The sequence below is a fragment of the Piliocolobus tephrosceles genome, chromosome 16 (genome assembly GCF_002776525.5).
Source record: "Piliocolobus tephrosceles isolate RC106 chromosome 16, ASM277652v3, whole genome shotgun sequence".
Classification (NCBI taxonomy): Eukaryota; Metazoa; Chordata; class Mammalia; order Primates; family Cercopithecidae; genus Piliocolobus; species Piliocolobus tephrosceles.
The window spans coordinates 24152966-24172932 of record NC_045449.1 but is presented as its reverse complement, the minus strand read 5'-3'; the positions used below and the strand labels follow the sequence as shown (position 1 = coordinate 24172932).

Genomic DNA, 19967 nt, shown 5'->3' with positions numbered 1-19967 from the left:
GCGGGCGGCGCGGGCGACGGGCGTCCTCGCGAGGCGGCGGCGGCGGCGGGTGGCGCGGAGAGGCTCCCACCCGCCCTGGGAGGGAGCGGGCACTCGGCAGCGCGGCGCGGACTCGCGCTCGCCTCCCACACCCCCGCACACAAAGACGCGGCTCGACGGAGGGAGCAGGCGCCTGCAGCGGGCGCGGGGGCGCAGGGGGCGCGGGCCCCGGGGACGCCGCCGCAGGGACGCGCGCCCGCAGCCCCCTGCTCCTCGCAGCTGCATAGCCCGGCCCTCAGCCCGAGCGGCCGGCGAGGGATGCGGGGATGATGGGCAGAGAGGAAGGGGACCGGGCGCCCCGGGTAGAGCTTGTCAGCTCAGCCCCGCGGCATCATGGGGCTTGTAGTCCGCCTCGTGAAACTGGGGGTGGCAGGTGGCCGGAGAGGGTCCGCACTGTCCCCGGCTCCCGTGGGAGAATGGGCGGGGAGTCAGGCCTGGCCCAGACGCGGGCAGGGGCCTGACGCCAGGTGGGCTGGGGTGCACCTGCCCCGCTGGCATTTTGCCTTTTGCTGGGGAAGGAGGGGCACGGGCCTAGGTTGAGCGTTTGGGAGACGGTGGAGGTGTAATCTTCAGAATTGAGCTTGGGTCCCAGGGGCCTTGAAGAAGGATCCAGATTCCCAAAGACAGTGACTGATGGGGGGAAACTCCTGAGAAAGATGTGGGGCATCAGTACCAGGGGTCATTGGCGCAGCCAGGGGTCTGGCCCCTGGAACATTTCTGAGGAGTCTTCCCTGCCCTGTTAGAAAATTAAACTCCATCTTCCCACACATGTCATTGGAAACAGAATGTCCAGTAAGGCGGGAAAGACGGTCCTTCCCCCCAGACACACTGTCCCCGGCAAGAGCCAGAGTGAAGTTGGACAGAGAAAGCAGCAGGTGGCAGCTTCGCTCCTCCACCCAGCTGGTCCCTCAGGAAGGGAAGTGACTGATTCCAGAGACTGTCTTCTTCCTGAATGACCCCAGGGCGAAGAGGTACTTCCAGAACGGTCCCTGCAGAGGGTGTGGTAAAAGTTGAATTGGCCTCTCCGCGCCAATTGCAAGGCCTGGAAGGACCAAGAGGCTTGGACCAGTCCCTGGAGGGAGGGGACTGTGATGTCAGAGAGACCAGAGTTCGAATACCTCCAACTGCCTGACCTTAAAAGAGCAAACTGCTTAATTTTTCCGACTTTCTCGGTCCACTCCCCTTCAAAATGAGACTCTAGATACTACCTCCTGGGTTGAGCTAAGGATAATGACTGCCCTGGAAACAGCGCCTCCCTCCCCCAACCAGGCGGGCCGAGACAGGTGGCGGGACCAGGCACGGTGCCTTCTTGAGCCCACCTCAAAACAAGGCAGGAATAAGGGATTCCACACCGGCCCTACTTAAAACAACAATCCAAGAAGTATTTGTGTGGGAGGTGCCAGCAAAAGCTTGCAAACTCTCTCAGGTTTCTTTGTGTGGTCTTCTCTCCTTCCTCCTCCACACCCTGCGGTGCCAGGCCCCGGCGGGAAGAGATGAGGGAGGAGCGGGCTGCCTCGCCCGTTTCTCCCGCCTGGGAGGAGCCAGCTGGCTTCTCCGGCGGCCCGGGACCGCTGCCCGCCTGCACCACCAGGGGTCAGCAGAGTGTCGTGGCTGCAACTGGTGCAGGGGAGGGGGGCTGTCGCGGGGGAGGGGCATCTAGGAGTGGCCAGGAGCATGCCAGTGCGTTTCCTTATGAAATTGTCTTTCGAACCTTGTGTGTGATTCCACTGTAGCAGTCCTGCTTCCTGGGGTGGTGACATCTCCACGGGGGAATCCAGAAACCCTTTTATCTCCAGTCCCAGGCCCAGAAGTTTGGCTGTGACGGGGCTGGGGGAAACAAAGTTTGGACAGCGTGTCCACGCCGGGGCCACTCCCAGGTAGTCGCCGAGCCAACCAGGAGATGGGGAGTGGGGCTGCGGGGGGTTGGTAAGCAGAGTGAGTCATCCTTCTTCCCCAGCAAAGCCCAGGAGTCCGAGGACAGGGGGAGTTGTGGGGAGCTGTGGATTGTGGGGAGCTGTACCCTGCGCGGCCGGGTTCTTTTTTTGCCAGGCGGCGGTAGACACGGAACCCAGGTCGCTTGCGCTTCGGCTGCGCGCTCAGCTGCCACGTGCTCGAGACGCGCCCACACAGCGGAGAAACAAAGACAGCCAAGCGGCAGGGCTGCCAGCAGCCTCCTCGACATTTAATAAATGAAATTCCGTAGCTGGGGGTCGATCGGGGGTGAACGGGAGGCCACCGTTCGTGGACTGAGCGCCGGGCACCGGCTGCCTGGCCACTCCTTCCGTCTCACTCCCCCCGCCCCTTACCCCCTTCCCACTGGGGCCACCAAAGCCCATGGATTCTTTGGTGAGAGAGCAGCTCGGGGCGGCAGGTAGTACTCCTCCCTACATAGCAGCTAGGTATCGTTGCTCGCAAAAGCCCCACCAGCTGAGCGGCTGGCTGTCGGGGGAGGGGAGGCCTGCAAGATTTTTTTAAGGTGCAATTAAAAATAAAGCCCATGGATCGCGATTTCGAACAAACTTGTCAATCTGGGCCGCAGCAAGAGGCGATGGAGGCAGCTTTGCATGTATTTCGGGTGGTGTGACTCATGAGAATTACTTGTCTCCCCTAGGGAAGGAGCCTGCCCACCCACAAGTCACTGCCGCTCTGGCACCGCTGGGATAAATCGACCAACTTGAGCACCCCTGCCAAAGGACTGCCCCCATCTGTTACCGAGCAGGAGTCTCTGACTCTTGGAGAACCCCTCCTCAATTGTCACCACTGACCTGGCCCCCAGGTCTGGCCCTGGGGACCTCTGCCCTCTCCCCACAAGCAGAGTGCCCGGGCCTTTTGCTGCTGCAGGGATTGGGGGTTGGGTGCACGCGCGGCACACGTGTATGGGGGAGCATGCTCAGTGCGGGGGCTGTGCTCATGTGAGGCCTCCAACTAGGCTCCCTGCCCCCCAGCCCACCCACGTCCCTCACCTGCCTTGCCTTTGCCTGCCTCTTCGTGTGAAGTCCAGGAAGAAAGGCTGTCACCTGAAACGGCCCCTCTGTGTTATATGCACTCTTTCTGGACGCACACACCTCTGGTGGCCCAGAAACACCGTGTGTATAAGGCGGATGACAAGTGGATTTGAGTGCACACAGGCACAGTGGTCACTCCTTGGGAGGTCTTTAAAAACCGCCCAGATTCCTCTCTGGATGGAAGCATGCATGGAGAGATAGATATATTTTTAGTCCAGAGGCAGGGGAATACACTGCCTGACCTTTCTAGCACCTGGGCGTCCATATTGTTGGCAATGAGCGTATTCAGCAAGAGTGTGACACACACACACACACAACTGGACACACAGATGTGGACACCTACGGGACCGGGACCACCTCACCCCAACCAGAGATAGAAGAGTACCCCAAGGCACAGCCCCTTTGACCTGGAGCGGGACTTGGGCCTCCAAGTCCTTCCTGCCTAATCCCCGCCCTCGCCGTCCCTGGGCCCAGCGTCCCCCCGGCCACCCCACGCGGAAAGTGAAGGGGAGGGGGTTGTGAGGGTGACTCACATTGCCTCCGGGCCAGGCGAGCGCCGCAGCGGAGGCCAGGACCGCAGGCCCGCTGCCCGCCGGGGCCGGGCATCGGCCGCGGCCCCTTTAAGCGCCCCCGCCCCCTCCCGCCCGCGCCCGGGCTTCCTTTCTCCAGGGGGCGCGGCCGGGAGCGCGCGGCGGGGCGGGGGTGCGGCCCCTCCCCTGGTGGGCAGGGCCTGCGCCGCTTCCTGCAGGAGCGGCCGGGAGCCGCGCAGGGGGCGGAGAGAGGAGTCGCGAGCGGCGGCGGGGCGGCGCGGGGCGGTGCGGGGCGGAGGGCGCCCGAGGGCGAGCGGGCAGGCGGGCACGGCGGGTTCCGGGCCAGCCCCGGGGCGGACGGTTGGCCGGGCGCGCGGAGCCTCGCCAGGGCCTCGCCGGAGCCGGGCCGGGCAGCAGGGGCCGCCGCCGCCGCCGCCGCCCGGGCCCGCCGCCCGCGCCCCCCCACGCGGGCCCGGAGGCCTCCGGCCGCGTCGCCGCTGAGGATGTCCCGAAAGGGGCCGCGAACGGAGGTGTGTGCGGACTGCAGCGCCCCGGGTAAGCGCGGCGGGGCCGGGGGCGGGACCGCACAGCCAGGCCGCCGCCGGGCGGGCGCCGGGGCCTGGTGAGAGCGCCGTGCGGGGCCGGAGGGCTGGGCTGGGCTGGGCTGGGCGGGGAGGGGGGCTGCGGCCTCCAGGCTCGGCCCCCGCCCCGGCCACTGCGGAGCCGCGTCCTTGGCGGGAGCGCTGTCCTGGGGGGCCCATGCTCCCTGGAGGCCGTGGACGAGCGAGAAAGGACGTTCCCGGCGCCGCCTCTCGCCCCTCGGTCTGAGGGAGGCGGGCAGCTGGCTGCCCCTCTACCTCCATCTCTATCCGACGGAAGCGCCAGCCTGGGGTGGCAGGAGGGCAGTGGTGGAGGCCGGCAGGGCTTGGGAGGTGGGGGCGAGTGTGGTTTTGTGTCATCTCAGTGCCACCCCCGCGTCTTGCACCTGCTGCTCGCGTGGTCGGCACGCCTGCCGGGGTGGTGGAGGGCAAGGAGCAGAGGGCCGGGCCGATGCGCCAGAGGGGCCTGGATACCGTCTCCTCAGGAGCAAATGAGCGGTGGCTACTCCCAGGACTCCCTGCCGCGGGTTCCTAAGGCTAGCGCTTTTTGCGGGGCCTGGCGTTCAGGGCCAATTCAGACCCGGGTGTCTTATCGGGAGGCATCCCCAGGCCTGCTGGTGGTGACTGGGAGCAGCTCGGCTGGACCCTGCTGTTCCTATTCACCGGTAAGGCCCGCTTGGGAAAGTGAGCTTGGCATCAAGCTATCCTGGGCCCCGGCCCCTCCCTGTCCCCTAGCCCAGTCTGGCCAGAAATGGGTGGGAGGCAGTGCCTAGATTCCCCGCATCCTGCTGGCTTCCTGGCCTGCCTCCTGGCTGTATTTACATGGTGGTTCCCTTCTTTTTCCTAACAGAGTCAGGACTGGGCTGGAGTGAAACCCCCCCAGGCCTGCTGAGGAAGTCAGGGGTAATGATCCAAAAGTCTGCTCCCTTCTGATGGGGGAGGACAGCCAGTGACTGGGCTCTGCAGCTGGCCTGGGAAGGAAGCTCTAGCCACCATCCATTCTTTCTTTAGAAAAGGAGCTATCTCCCTAGTAGGCCCCTGGGCAGGCTTCAGAGGTCTGTGAACTCTAGCGGGGCTGTGGGCATTATTAAGAGTGAGAGTATGGGGTGCTGATTTGTGGGTGCATAACTTTCAGCCACCCCTTGAGCAAGCCCAGGACCCCACAGGTTGAGCCTCACAGATGCTCTGGTGGTTCTGGGGGTGGTGCCAAGCTAGACTCTTTGGGAATTGTGACCCAGCAGGGCTTGGGCACAAGATACTCTCCTTCTTGGGGCTTTTGGTTTAGAGGGCCCTGGGGTTGAGGGTCCATACCCCTAAGAAACTGTGACTCCCTTCCCCCAGCTGCAGGCAGGTCTGGGGATGGCAGGGCTGAGGACACACCTTGCCTTATAAATGTCTGCCCGCTGTTCTGCACCTCCATGGGGTGAGCATGGCATGCATGTGGAGGAGAGGCTTAGCAGGCACTGTATTGGGGAACCCTGGGGCATAGTGTTGCCTTTGTTCCCAACTTACTCTGTAACCCCAAAAAGACTTTCCTCACTGTGGGGGCCTCAGTTTCCTCAATTAGGAGGCAAAGAAGTTGGAGTAGAAATGGTTTTTAGGGGGCTGTGATCTGATTCTGGGGTGGAGGGGTGAAGGGCAGCACCAGCAAGGCAGTTGTCCTTTCTCTGTTGCATTGAATGTCTGACCAAAGCCTCTAGATGCCCAGTGGGCTCAGGGAGGAATGGTGGGCATCAGATGTGTTGGATTGCCCAGCTCCTACTCCCAGGTCCTCATCCGTCAGAGGAATTTGTGCCCCAGATGACTTCTTTCCCCTGATTCACAATAGAGGTCAGGAAGGTGGTGAGAAGGTGAGGATGGTGGGGTGGGGAGGATATGGACAGTCTTACACCTAGCACCCAGCGACGTGTCCAGGACATGGCAGGCACTCCCTGAGTGTTTGGCTGCTTGTCAGGACCCTGGCTGGCTGCTTGGGACTATCCTACACCTGGACCCTAGGATGCTGGCCCTGGCATGCAGCGGCGTGTTTGGTCTGGGTCCTGTGGCATCTCAGGCAGAGAGGCATGAGGGTACCCAGCAGTCTGGAGTCCAGATCCAGTGCCAGCCCCATGGTGTATCGCTCCACCCCAGGGTCACAGGCTTCTCTTATTGTGATAGGAGCCCTGCAGTCCCAGCCACAGGAGTGGGGCCAGGGACTTTTTGTGCTTGGTTAATTTGGGGAGTCATGGAGGTCAGAGGTGAGATGCAGCCTGCCCCCAGAGAGCCCCATCCTCCCTCTGCTCCCGGGCCTGGGCACATGGGACAAGTGTGAGTGTGTTGGTAGGCAACTGGACATGGTGTGGCTGCTCTGGCAGCTTGTGCCACCTCATCAGGCACTGTGTGCATTCCTACCTGCCTGGGGAGTCCAAGAGAGGAAGGGGGCAGGGAGCCCTGGAGAATGTGCATCTTCCCCATTCCTTTGCCTTGGCCCACCTTGCCACACGGTCTCAGTCAAGGGCCTCTCCTCACCCCATGGGCTTCTATCTCAGCCTTTTCCACTTTGGCAGCCCTGGGGGTGAGAGTGAAGGCCTCAAGATGCCTGTCCTGTAGGCATCTCTGGTGAGCAAGGCTGGGGACATGTTACAGGACAAGCTACAGGCTGATTTGTCTCTTCATAGTGTAGGTTGCAGAGTGGTACAAATGTTGCGCTCATCTTCCTCCCTTATTGAGGTAGAACTTGTATGTGTCTGTGCCTGAGTGTTCACACTGATGGGCTTTTACATGTGTGTATACCTGTGTAACTACTACTCCGATCATGTTATAGAATAGGGGTTTCCAATCTTTTTGCTTCCCTGGGCCACACTGGAAGAAGAATTTTCTTGGGCCACATCTAAAATACGCTAGCACTAATGATAGCTGATGAGCTAAAACAAGCAAAAAATAAAAATAAAATAAAATTGCACAAAAGTTTCATAATGTTTTAAGAAAGTTTATGAATTTGTGTTGGGTCACATTCAAAGCTGCCCTGGGCCGCATATGGCCTGCAGGTTGGACAAGCTTGTTATAGAACATTTCCATCACCTTAGGGGGCTTCCAAGTGCCCCCTCTCAGTCTGTGCACCCAGAGGTGACCACCATTCTGACTCTACCCCAAGGACTACTCTTGCTTGCCGTCATGATGTGGGCTTTTCCCTTAGTCTAATGGGGATCTGGCCCTTAGCTCAGGGGAGGGAGGCCTGAGGCTGGCCTGTATGTGCAAACCTACTGGCCCTGGAGGCCACTGATGGCTTCAGGTGGTGGTAGGAATTCACCGTAGTAGAGGCCTCCCTGGGGTTGGCACTGGTTAACGTGATCCCAGGATCACGCCTGCTACCTCACCAGACATACAGACCCATACCCTGCTGGTGGAGCCAGAAGCCCAGGGGGAGGGCTGACAAGTTCCCTTATAGTTCCTGTCCTTTCCATCCCAGGTTTGGTCCAAGGAGCCTCTTGAAGCAAGGATCCCTTCGCCTTAAACTACAATCTGGGTAGACCCAAGGGCACTTGCACAGAGGGAGGAGATAGAATGGTTAGGGTGGGCATCACATCTGTGTCATCCAGAAATGAGATGACACCAATGTCAGCTGCCCAGACCAGGACAGTGTCCTTTGCCTACCATTCCTCTCAGGTCACCTGGAGGAGAGGGAGAACCCCTCCCCCAGGCTGGGGGAAAGTGCGAGGCAAACCCTTGGACCACATTCCTGCATCCTGGTCTTGGTTGCTGCCATATTCAGGGTCACTCACCACATCTGGTCTGCCCATGGCTTGGGGCTCTGGAGCGCCTGGCTGTGGATATCTAGTCAACCTTCCCCGCCTGGCTTCTCCGGTAGGACCGTAGACCTCAGGTCAGTCCATTTATGATCCTGCCTTGGGCGGCTCCCCACTTACAGGAAACCCCACCAAGAGGAATTTGGGCTGCATCATTTCCGGCTTCCTGCCTGGGCTGCCAGAGGTGACTGGCTGGCAGCCCCCTGACCCAGTGGTGTTTGGAGTGGGGAGAGGGAGCTCACCACGCCTGGGGTGCCTCACTGTTTGGGTAAAGCCAGCACAGAAGTGCATGCTAGGACTCCCCTTCTTGGCGAAGAAGGCTGATCCCTTCCTCCTGAGCCCTGGAGTCAGCCCCCTAGGAAGGTGTTGGCGGTCACCTTGGGCATCCCTCTGTTGCCCTGATTGGGAGGAGTTCCCTTAAAAAGCCTAAACCCAAAGACAGGCCTCTCTCCTTTACTTCCTGTTTCCATGCCTCAGTGGGGCCACTTGCTGTGGGCAGAGCTTAGGCTGGACCCCTGACTCAGAGTCTCCTCAATTTTCCTGGGAACTTTGGTGGAAGTCCTTAGAGGGGAAGGGCCTGAGAATTGCCTTCTAGTTGGGAGAGATTCTTATCCCCCTAAGGCTGTCCCTCCCCTGGTGGGGGCATTTCTGAACACCCTGAGCGCTACAGGGCAAGGCAGAGAGCCAGTCCCCCACCCCCACCCCAGGACAGGGTTTCCTGAGACAGGGCGGGGGCCGCTGGGCAGAGCAAAGTGTCCTGGGAGAGAGGCGCCCTGCCCCCACTCTCAGGCGGCACACAATGCCTGCTTTCTCCCCCATGACCTTTCCGCAGCCTGAGTTGTATGCAGCTGTCTCCTCCCCATCTCCCAAGGGGCCTAGGATGGGTGGCATCTCCTCCGCCCTTGAGAAGGACCCCGAAATTTCCACCCAGTCCTGGCCCCGCTTTTTCTTTCCAAAGTTCACTTTTCCCTAAAGAGTGGAGAGCAGGCTATAGAGGCAGAGGGATAGCAGCAAGTGTGGACATGGCATGGTCTCAGGCATCAAAGTGCTACATCCTGGCAATTCTATTCATTAGCCTTGTGACCTTGAACAAGCCCTTTAACCTCTCGGAGCCACTGTTTCTTCATCGCAGAGGTAGCATGTCCTACCTTGCCTGACAGTCGCAAGCAGCATCATACATAATGTACCCAGCTGGTACCCAGTGGGTGCCCAGTCAAGCCCAGCTCCTTTGCTCTGTCCATCTTCCTTAAGAGGGCTCCAGCTCACACCCTCAGTGATGGTGGCAGGAGGCTTCAGCATGAAAGGACCTCACCTGCTGGCAGGAGGCCAGAGGCAGGACCTGTGGATGGGTGTGATCTGTCAGGCGTGTTTCAACAGCATCTGGCACGCAGCAGCATCTGGGTTGCATCCCCTTGGGGATCCCTGCCTCCCTTCGGGATGGGCTAGGGCAGACGCCTTGTTTCCTGGGAAAAGGCTGAGAGACTGGTAGCAGTGGCTGCAGGGCAGGAACCTGTGCTTGCTGAATGGACTCTGGGGACTGCATGTCCCAGAGGGGTAAGGATATAGGAAAGGGCATGGCTTTGTCAGCCCTCAGCTGTGAGCTCTTGCGGAGATCCCTCACTGGTAACCTGGCTGTAGTGATGGTCCCAGCTCCTAGGCTGTTGGGGACTGAGTGAGTGAATGTGTGGAGAGTACTAGGCTTGGCACGGGCCAGAGCGGTCAGTGCTCAGGAGGTCTGGCCTATCGTCTGGCTCCGGCTGACCCTTGCCCTCACTCTGGCAGATCCTGGCTGGGCATCCATCAGCAGGGGTGTGCTGGTGTGCGACGAGTGCTGCAGCGTGCACCGGAGCCTGGGACGCCACATCTCCATTGTCAAGCACCTTCGCCACAGCGCCTGGCCTCCCACGCTGCTGCAGGTACAGGGCTCGGTTGGGTGGTTCTTCCTTCCCCACAGGCAGAGTGTGCTGAGCATGAGGGCATTTACCCCTCACCCACACACACCCCCGTCTGGAATCTGCAGCTTCCAAGGGGCAGCTGGGGCAGAGCCTAATCCTGACTCTTTCCTCCCATCTACTCACTTCATGCAGAAGAGTAGCTCACACCCCCACTCTGCCGCTTATCAACGTGGTCATGTAGCATTGAGCAAGTCGCTTCACCTCTCTGAGCCTTGGCACACTCACCATGCGACCTGAAGTGCTACATGGGATCTGTGTCTTCGGGCAGCTGGACTAGATGTAGGTGTGGTGGTGTGGGCACACCGTAGGCCCCCTTGGTACTGTTTCCAGCTACGCCAGCCACAGCAGGCGCTCAGGAGGTGTTTCCCCCAGTGCCCAGCACGCAGTGGGCACTCTCTCATTTGGCATCTCTTCCCCGCAGATGGTGCACACGCTTGCCAGCAACGGGGCCAACTCCATCTGGGAGCACTCCCTGCTGGACCCCGCACAAGTGCAGAGCGGCCGGCGTAAAGCCAACCCCCAAGACAAAGTCCAGTGAGTGGAGCTGGAGGGGTGGTGGGCAGAGACTGCACAGTCCGGGACAGGGCCCTGGGAGGTGGCAAAGTGACCATCCTCTCCCACCATGCCCCCCATTCCTCCTGTGTGCCCCATGCAGCCCCATCAAGTCAGAGTTCATCAGGGCCAAGTACCAGATGCTGGCGTTTGTGCACAAGCTTCCCTGCCGGGACGATGATGGGGTCACCGCCAAAGACCTCAGCAAGGTTTGAGGGGCCCTACAACAGATGGGTGGCCCCCTCTTCTTCCCACCCTTGACTCTCTGAAGGCCTCTCCTTTGTCCCCACTGAGGCCTGGGCCCCAAAGGCAGCAAGGTCAGGGGGTAATAGTAGGCAGGATGGAAAGAGCAGATTGCTAGGTCAAGCCATGTGCGGCTGAGGCTCCTCAACAACCAAGTGGACACAGAAGGCTAGAAGCCCACAACTGCCACTTAGAAGCTGGGAAAACCTGGGGGTAGTTGCTTAGCCTCTCACAGCCTCAGTTTCATCATCTGTAAAATGGGAAAGAAATAACAGCATCTACTTCATAAACATTATCTTAAGCAGGACACACAGCACACGTGGTAGATGGTGACTGACAGCAGCGTTTATTAATTGGCATTAACCCCTAGTGGGGAGTCTCTGTCCTCCTGACATAGCCTGGTTTGGGCAGGCCTCCTTGGAGCTGCTAGGCGTCCCAGGGGCAGCCAGGGTGCAGCTTAAGGGTGGAGAGGTGCGCCTCACGCACATGTGTATTCATTGCACGCTCTGCTCCTCCTAGCAACTGCACTCAAGCGTGCGGACAGGCAACCTGGAGACATGTCTGCGCCTGCTATCCCTGGGTGCCCAGGCCAACTTCTTCCACCCAGAGAAGGGCACAACACCTCTGCACGTGGCTGCCAAGGCAGGGCAGATACTGCAGGCCGAGCTGCTTGTAGTGTATGGGGCTGACCCTGGCTCCCCTGATGTTAATGGCCGCACACCCATTGACTATGCCAGGTGAGGGTCAGCTGAAGGGTGCAGCGTGGGTGGGTGGGGGTGTGGGTGAGGGCTGCTGCTGCAGGGCTGAGCCGTACCCCCTCCCCACAGGCAGGCGGGGCACCATGAGCTGGCGGAAAGGCTGGTTGAGTGCCAATATGAGCTCACTGACCGGCTGGCCTTCTACCTCTGTGGACGCAAGCCGGGTGAGCAGAGTTTGGGGCGGGCCTGGCTGGGGTGGGCCTGGCTGGGCTGGGCAGGTGGGACCTGGACACACCCGGCAGCAGGTGCCATGGTGACAGAGAGACTGGGGAGCAATGTTGCTAGGCAACTGGCTCCTGTGAAATTGCTGCAGGCTCTAGGCCACAGCATCGTTGGGGCTAAGGAGTGGGGGTGGGCATCCTGTATCCTCCCATGAGCTCCCAGCACTCTTGAGGGTGGCCTGCCCTCCTCCCTTTCCCCTGACACTTCTGGGTACCAGCCCTGCTCATGGCAGTGAGGTGGGCTCCCAGCTGCTGATGCCACCCAGCACTAGTGAGTGACTTGGCATTTTTATTTTTGTTCAGATCACAAGAATGGGCATTACATCATCCCACAGATGGCTGACAGGTGAGTGCCCACCTGATGCCCCTTTCCAGAGGCTGTTGGATGCCACGTGGGCAGCTGACCCCCAGAGCTTCCAGCCCAGGCTTCAGGGGCCTAGGACCTGCTCCCCACCCCCCAGAAACTAGAGGCACAGCTTAGTCCTCAGTCCCTAATGCTGGGCCCCAAGGCAGGTAAAAAAATGTTAGCTCCATATGTGGCCAGCATAGCCTGAGCCCTGTGACTGTCAAGTATATGGAGGGCTTGGGTGTAAGAAGCTACCTGTGGGCCGGGCGCGGTGGCTCACGCCTGTAATCCCAGCACTTTGGGAGGCCGAGGCAGGCGGATCACCTGAGGTCGGGAGTTCTAGACCAACCTGGCCAACATAGGGAAACCCCGTCTCTACTAAAAATATAAAATTAGCCAGGCGTGGTGGCGCATGCCTGTAATCCCAGCTACTCGGGAGGCTGAGGCAGGAGAATCACTCGAACCCAGGAAGCGGAGGTTGCGGTGAGCTGAGATCACGCCATTGCACTCCAGCCTGGGCAACAAGAGCAAAACTCCGTCTCAAAAAAAAAAAAAAAAAAAGCTACCTTCGGCTGTGAGGGTGGGCCACTGGGTTCTGTCTCGGTGGCACTGACCCCACTGTCTTTAGAGAAGCCTCTGCTCCTCACTGAAAAGATGGGTGGGCCTCAGGGATGTGACTAACTTTGAGACTGCTCACTAGGCCTCGAGCATGCTCAGAAATTAGGCAGGTGCCCTGAGGCTGGTTGAATGAGGTGTTTCTGCCTCTGTCTGAGAGGCCCCAAGTGCCCAGGCAGTGTGGGACACTCCCTGCCACTCACCCAGCACATAAGATGGATGCTGGTGCCACCTGGTGGCCACCTCTGATGGCCACGTCCTCATGCCAGGCTGTGCCTTCTGGCCTGGATCTGGAGAGAGGAGGTGCTCTCCTCCCCAAGGGCCTGTGTGGGCAGATGGACATAGCCAGGCCTGGGCAACTCAGATCCTAAACCCAGACCTCCTCGAGACCCCAAGGCTCCTATTTCAGTGATCTGATTCTACCTGGGCTGTGAGCGTGTGCGTGCGTGTTTACATGCATGTGTGTGTATGGTAAATATACCCACATATGGGCTCCATTCAACAGCACATTAACTGAGCACTTTCCCAGAGCCAGCTACTGCCCTTGGCACTGGGAGCACAGAGGCACCTGAGACACGATCCCTACCCTTGAGGAGCTCACAGTCTAGCTGGGGAGGCAGCCTAGGCAGGTGATTCTAGCCCCCTTGGGGGAGTGCAGCAAGAGAGGCAGAGGCATGGAAGGTAGAAATGCTGCATGGGAATGGAGGCAGCCCCTGGGGCTGGAGCACAGCATGGGAGGCAGGGAACCCTACGAGCAAGACTGGAATAGAGACAGGCAGGAGAATGAGCAGCCCCGAGAGCATCAGCAGGAGCAGTGACCATCCCAAGAGCAGAGAGTTCCAGGCGTAGACATGTGAAGTCAGTTCTGCTGCTTACTGGCTGTGTGACTTGCAGGCTGCTTGACCTCTCTGAGCCTTGGTTACCTCTCCTGGAAATGGAGATGACAGTATCTGTTTTTCAGGGAGGAGAGGATTAGATAATGTATGCAAAATGTTTCGCTTTTTTTTTTTTTTTTTTAAGAGTTGGGGTCTTGCGCTGTTGCCCAGGTTGGAGTGCAGTGGCTAGATCATAGCTTACCGCAGCCTTTAACGATCCTCCTACCATAGCCTCTTGAGTAGCTGGGACTACAGGCACATGCCACTATGCTCAGCTAATTTTTAAATTGCTTTTGTATCTGTGTTGCCCAGGCTGGTCTCCACCTCCTGGCCTCAAGTGAACCTCCCACCTTGGCCTCCCAAAGTACTAGGATTACAGGTGTGAGCCACTGCATCCGGCCCTAGGGTATTCTGATGAAGTATGGTTGGAGTGTGCCATATGCACCTGTTATTACTGCAGTGCTTTAAGGCAAGGGATAGTGCAGCCAACTGTATCCAAAAAATCACCCTGGCTGCTGGGTAGGACAGGATTGTAGGGATAAGACTAGGAGGAGGGAGATTAAGAAACTGTTGCAAAGCCCAGGCAGCAAGTGATTGAGGAACATGGGGGAGCTTCACTAGGACTGGAGGGTGAAGGAGACTTCAGGTGACTGCCAGGTGGCTGACACTGGTGCTGGATGGACAGGTCACTGAGAGGAAGAGCAAGCCAGAGGAGGAGGGGTGGGGGACGCGGTGAGACTAGTTGAGCTTTGTCCCTTCTGGGCCGGGTGTGCATGGAGATGGGTCTGGGCCTGACGTGCCCTGCTCCTGGGTAACTGCTGCCTCTGTCCTGTTCTTCCCTGTGCTGCCTTTCTCTGGACTTAGATCTCGGCAAAAGTGCATGTCTCAGAGGTATATGGTGCCTGCCGGGGCAGCAGGCCTGAAGGTGGGGTAGGGTGGGGAGGCATTTGTGTACAGCATCTGGGGTGCCATCTCCCTGGGATCCCTGCATGTTGGGGAGGTTGCTGGCATGGGCCTGGCCACCTCTCAGGTCTCTCCTCTCCTCCCAATTCTCGTCTCCCTCCGCCCTCAGCCTGGACCTATCCGAATTGGCCAAAGCTGCTAAGAAGAAGCTGCAGGCAGTAAGTCTGCTCCAACAGTGCCCTGACACTTGGAGCTGGCCCCTCTCTGGTTCCCCACCCTCTGCCCTTGCTTCCCCTGCCTCTGACTCAATGAACTTTTCCAAGTCTTTGACCTGTCCCCTCACTCGCCTCAGCAGTCTGATCTCCCCACAAGGGGATGGACTGGTCCCTTCTCTCCCACCTTGGAGTTTGGAACATGATCCCTTCCCACTTTCCCATTCTGAGACTGTAGGGGCTGGGCAGCACAAGGAAGGCCACCGGTTCCCCAAGGCTCACAACATGCTGTGGAGCTGGCCTTGGCACTGGGAGCCAATGCATCTGACAAAATCTGGGCCCCTCTTTTCCTCCAGCTCAGCAACCGGCTTTTTGAGGAACTCGCCATGGACGTGTATGATGAGGTGGATCGAAGAGAAAATGATGCAGGTGAGTCGGGGAGCGGGAGTGTCTGGCACGGAGGACCTGAGCGGCCCAGGCATGGGTCTCTGGTCCTTTACTGGGCTAAGAAGGGGTGCCTGGGGTTGGGGCTGCTCAGAGGCCTGCAGATGAGCCCCTGCTGGCTGTGAACCTGCCTGGGCAGCGTCCCAGGCTGGGTAGAGTGCTGAGGGGGAGGCGGCTAGCCTGCTCCTCCCCCAGCCTCAGACTGGGGCTCCTCTCACTCTGGCAGCCTCCCACTTTGGCTGTCTCCCTGGTACTGCTCCGCCCCCCTGCATCACTCCTTCCTGGCCACAGCCGGATTCCAGCCCAAACTCTGGGTCTGGATGGGTGGGACCCACCTTGTTCCATTTGTCTATCCCCAGCCGGCCGTGCCCAGCCTTGCCCTGACCCAGCCTAGCTCTGCGTGCCTGAAGAGCACCCCTGTTCTGAACACCAGTGCTCAATGGGCATGGGGGCAGCTAGGAAGGCTGGGCTCAGTGCTTCCCCACCCCCACCGTGGGGGCCTGGCCACCGTGGCTGATCTGCTCCTGTCCCTCCCCTCCAGTGTGGCTGGCTACCCAAAACCACAGCACTCTGGTGACAGAGCGCAGTGCCGTGCCCTTTCTGCCTGTTAACCCGGAATACTCAGCCACAAGGAATCAGGTAAGGGGGCTGGGTTGGGGGCCTGGGGTGGTCTCCTTCATCCCTGCGGTCCCTCATCTGGCAGTGGGCTGGGGCCTGAGCCAGCTCTCCAGCATTTGCCAGGGCCTCCCTCGGGGCCCAGCTGGCACTGGGATTTGGGAAGAGGCAGGAGGCCGTTCTTTTGAGTACTTGGTGAGCAGCTCCGGCGGGTGTTCCGGCCTCTGCTCAGGCACCCTACTCTATCATACCCTGCCCCGTGTGGCCTCAGCTGCTGACTGGCCAGGTGAAGCAAGGCTGGGACGCTTTAGCTGGGGTTAAATTAGATGGCAGGGCCATGCCTTGCTGCTTGGTCCCCACCCCTCTGCGTCAGTCATAAGAGGTCCCCTGAAGCCAGCCTGGCCCTTTCTGCCTTGCAGGGGCGACAAAAGCTGGCCCGCTTTAATGCCCGAGAGTTTGCCACCTTGATCATCGACATTCTCAGTGAGGCCAAGCGGAGACAGCAGGGCAAGAGCCTGAGCAGCCCCACAGGTGGGAGGGTTGTCGGGGGTGGTGCAGGCAGCGGGCAGGGCTCCAGGGGTCTTTCCTACATGGCTCTCTCTGCCAGTGGTGGCCTGAGAGACGGGTTGTGTGGTGGAGTGAGGCCTGAGTGACGCCCCTGTGTCCTCAGACAACCTTGAGCTGTCTCTGCGGAGCCAGAGTGACCTAGACGACCAGCACGACTATGACAGCGTGGCCTCTGACGAGGACACAGACCAGGAACCCCTGCGTAGCACCGGCGCCACTCGGAGCAACCGCGCCCGGGTCCGAGTCCCACCCTCTCTCCCACTCCCGTGTGCCCTGACCCAGGCCTTCACCGAGACCCAGCTCTTTCCTCTTGTAGCCCAGGGGCCTGAGGGATGGGCGGGCTGCTCCTAGCCTCAATAACTGCCCCCTGCGGGTGTTGGCCTCCCTGCCCCCAAGTGCTGACTGGCTTAGGTCTCTTTCTGCAGAGCATGGACTCCTCGGACTTGTCTGATGGGGCTGTGACGCTGCAGGAGTACCTGGAACTGAAGAAGGCCCTGGCTACATCGGAGGCAAAGGTGCAGCAGCTCATGAAGGTCAACAGTAGCCTGAGCGACGAGCTCCGGAGGCTGCAGCGAGAGGTGAGGGTGCAGCCTCGGTGGGAGGGGGAGCCCCAGGACTCCAGGGGGGTTGACAGCACTTTGCACTCACAGATCCACAAGCTGCAGGCGGAGAACCTGCAGCTCCGGCAGCCTCCAGGGCCAGTGCCCACACCTCCACTCCCCAGTGAACGGGCAGAACACACACCCATGGCACCAGGCGGGAGCACACACCGCAGGGACCGCCAGGCCTTCTCCATGTATGAACCCGGCTCCGCCCTGAAGCCCTTTGGGGGCCCCCCTGGGGACGAGCTTACTACGCGGCTGCAGCCTTTCCACAGCACTGTGAGTCACCTGTGGGTCTCAAGGTGTGGGGAGATGGTTGGGGCTGCCACAGGGTCCACCATGATGCTCACTGTGCTAACATCCCCAGGAGCTAGAGGACGACGCCATCTATTCAGTGCACGTCCCTGCTGGCCTTTACCGGGTAAGCCTGGGGAAGGCGTGTCCATCTTAACCAGTAGGTTCTGAGCCCCAGGGGGTTCTGGGGTCTGTGCTGAATGCGGGGCCTAAGATGATTAGGCTGACCCGGTCCCTGCCGCACTGCTGGTGAGCAAGGGGCAGTGGGGCACACTGACTCCATCCAGCACTGCCCTGGGTTTCAGATCCGGAAGGGGGTGTCTGCCTCAGCTGTGCCCTTCACTCCCTCCTCCCCGCTGCTGTCCTGCTCCCAGGAAGGAAGCCGCCACACGGTAATGTTTCCACACCCAGTGCCCACAGGCTGGCTGGGGGCCATGTGGGCTGGGGGCTGTGTGGGTCCAGGAACACAGCGCTCACAGCCCCTTCCCTCCACCCTCCAGAGCAAGCTTTCCCGCCACGGCAGCGGAGCGGACAGTGACTATGAGAACACCCAAAGTGGGGATCCACTGCTGGGGTGAGGCTCCCTGGGTCTTCAGCCCAGCCTGCTCATGTACCAAGGCGGGGAGGTTGAGAGGGCCCCAGTGTGTCTGTGAGGACCCAGGCGGGCGGTTCCAAGGCTGGAACGTGTCTTTCTCTATATATATCTTTGTCTCTCTTTTCCGGACCTGGGCCTCAGGCTGGAAGGGAAGAGGTTTCTAGAGCTGGGCAAAGAGGAAGACTTCCACCCAGAGATGGAAAGCCTGGATGGAGACCTAGATCCTGGGCTTCCCAGCACAGAGGATGTCATCTTGAAGACAGAGCAAGTCACCAAGAACATTCAGGAACTGTTGCGGGCAGCCCAGGAGTTCAAGCATGACAGGTACTGAGTGGAGGGGGCGGGGGGGATGCAGTTCCTGTTGGTTTCTAGGGTGTTGCAGAGGGCATGAGGGGCCCTAGGTTCTGCTGTCCCTGGGAACCTCCCTTGAAAGCCCCCTGATTGATACCCTCCCTTCTCCCCGCAGCTTCGTGCCCTGCTCAGAGAAGATCCATTTGGCTGTGACCGAGATGGCCTCCCTCTTCCCAAAGGTACAGGGGCCAAAGAGAGGACCAGGAGTGGGAGGGCCTCGGGCTGGGGCAGGCGTGGAGAGTCCCATCTGATTGCTACCCGGGTGGAGACACAGAGAAACTGGGCCCTGATGGCAGCTGGCGGCTCAAAGTCCAAGGTCCAGCCTCACTTCTGCCCCCTCCAGAGGCCAGCCCTGGAGCCAGTGCGGAGCTCACTGCGGCTGCTGAACGCCAGCGCCTACCGGCTGCAGAGTGAGTGCCGGAAGACAGTGCCACCAGAGCCCGGCGCCCCAGTGGACTTCCAGCTGCTGACTCAGCAGGTGATCCAGTGCGCCTACGACATCGCCAAGGCTGCCAAGCAGCTGGTCACCATCACCACCCGAGAGAAGAAGCAGTGACCTCTCTCCCCACACCCTCACCTGCACCCTAGGACCTCACTGGCCACAGGAGCTGGGCCACTCCAGACATTAATCCCCACCCCAACAGAGCCACTGGCACAAGTGCCCTTAGTGCTGCCACTCTCCCTGGTAGCCAGGCGCCCTGGTGCCCACCCGTCGAGCCCCTAAGGATGGGGAGGTGGGGTGGCAGGAGCTTCTGTCCCCCACATTCCATGCACCTCCCCTCTGTATATAGCATCTCCCCACTCCTAGTGAGCAGGGGCCTGTAAGGCATCGCTCCCAGCCCCTCGCCTTCGAGGGTACCCTCAGCAAAGGGGCGGGTGGGGACACTCCAAGTGGGGCAGCTCTCCGTACATGCGCCCCACCCCCATGAGCCAGTTCAGCCCTATTGGGGGCTGAGCAGGGGCATCCCCTCCTTTGTACATAGTCTCCGTGGATGTCCCTGCCCTGTAGCCACCAGCCCCTTGCTGCTCTCCCTTTAATGCCAAACGGCCCATGCCTAGGGCACAGGCCCCAACCTGTGTGCTGGGGGTCCCCAGCAGCAAACACTGGAAAGTCTGTTTTTTTTTTTTTTTTTTTTTTTCCTTTCTTCTTCCCCACCCCTTAATTTTAACTTCGTGGTAACTGAGTGTCCCCGCGTGCCTGCGTGTTGAGTGTGCGGGCGGCAGTGCCGTTCCGGAGGCCTGGTCCATCTGGAGTTTTGAGGGGTGAGGGGACCAGAGCAGTGGGACCAACGTGGAGGTCAGCTTCCCTTCCCCACCTGGAGCCAGGGACTGTCCTTGTAACCAGTTTTGGTCCTGCCCACTGCCTCCCTGAGCCCTCCCCACTCTCACCCCTTCTCTATGAACTTAAATCAAAAACCACTTCCCTCCATCTCCTCCCGCTCCTGTGTGGAGGGGGAATATGTGCTGGCTAGGGTGGAGGACTGAGCACCTGAGCCTGGGGCTGGCTCCCCGGGGTGTCTGATTCAGCTGGTGGCTGTGGAGCTGAGTCCCCTCCCTGTAACCTCTACAAGGCCAGCACCCACCATCACTACCTGCAGCTGCTGTGGTCCCACCCTCGGGCGGTCTGGGAACCTGGCTGGCAGCCTGGGAAGGCTGGAGAGGCAGACGGTGGGACCCACCAGCGCTCTCCCCATCCCGCTTCTTCCCTAGGGGGCCAGGCCCTACCTGTGTGGTGGTGGGTGGGCTGACTGTCAAGACGTGTCATGTACATTTGTATCAAAAATAAAGAAGTGACCATGAGCTGTTTCTTATGCTGAGAATAGGGGCTGGAGGGAGGTGGCAGACATGAAAGGAAGGGTGA

At 59.9% G+C, this 19967-nt stretch overlaps 2 protein-coding genes across 5 annotated transcripts in view; one reads left to right on the top strand and one right to left on the bottom strand.

The window, feature by feature from the left end:
- Positions 1-3664, bottom strand: part of ANKRD13B (ankyrin repeat domain 13B) — a 30334-nt gene extending 26670 nt beyond the window's left edge. The window contains exon 1 of the mRNA XM_023183865.2: positions 3578-3664. The gene's annotated coding sequence lies outside the window, so the exon portion shown is untranslated. The remainder of the gene's footprint in view (positions 1-3577) is intronic.
- A 132-nt stretch (positions 3665-3796) lies between these two features.
- Positions 3797-19906, top strand: GIT1 (GIT ArfGAP 1). 4 transcript variants are annotated; one of them, XM_023183951.3, is made up of 21 exons: positions 3797-4129; positions 9741-9874; positions 10335-10447; positions 10569-10674; positions 11228-11445; positions 11536-11630; positions 11991-12033; positions 14388-14414; positions 14596-14644; positions 14995-15067; positions 15624-15721; positions 16117-16228; positions 16368-16501; positions 16690-16842; positions 16915-17145; positions 17234-17287; positions 17466-17552; positions 17661-17734; positions 17897-18079; positions 18222-18285; positions 18450-19906. In XM_023183951.3, exons 1-21 carry the CDS (start codon positions 4078-4080, stop codon positions 18660-18662), a joined length of 2313 nt encoding a protein of 770 aa, XP_023039719.1. In that variant the 5' UTR covers positions 3797-4077; the 3' UTR covers positions 18663-19906. The 4 variants fall into 4 exon arrangements, with proteins under 4 accessions (XP_023039719.1, XP_023039717.1, XP_023039718.1 ...); XM_023183950.2 differs by having other exon boundaries at positions 3822-4129; positions 18429-19906; XM_023183949.3 differs by lacking the exon at positions 14388-14414.
- Positions 19907-19967: the final 61 nt, after the last annotated feature.

What these genes read in the sequence shown, in the direction of transcription:
- GIT1 (XM_023183950.2), top strand. Translation starts at nt 4,078, where the DNA reads ATGTCCCGAAAGGGGCCGCGAACGGAGGTGTGTGCGGACTGCAGCGCC. An exon ending in CCGCCAAAGACCTCAGCAAG is followed by an intron (nt 10,675 to 11,227) that starts GTTTGAGGGGCC and finishes TGCTCCTCCTAG; the next exon opens with CAACTGCACTCAAGCGTGCG. An exon ending in TCGAAGAGAAAATGATGCAG is followed by an intron (nt 15,068 to 15,623) that starts GTGAGTCGGGGA and finishes CCTCCCCTCCAG; the next exon opens with TGTGGCTGGCTACCCAAAAC.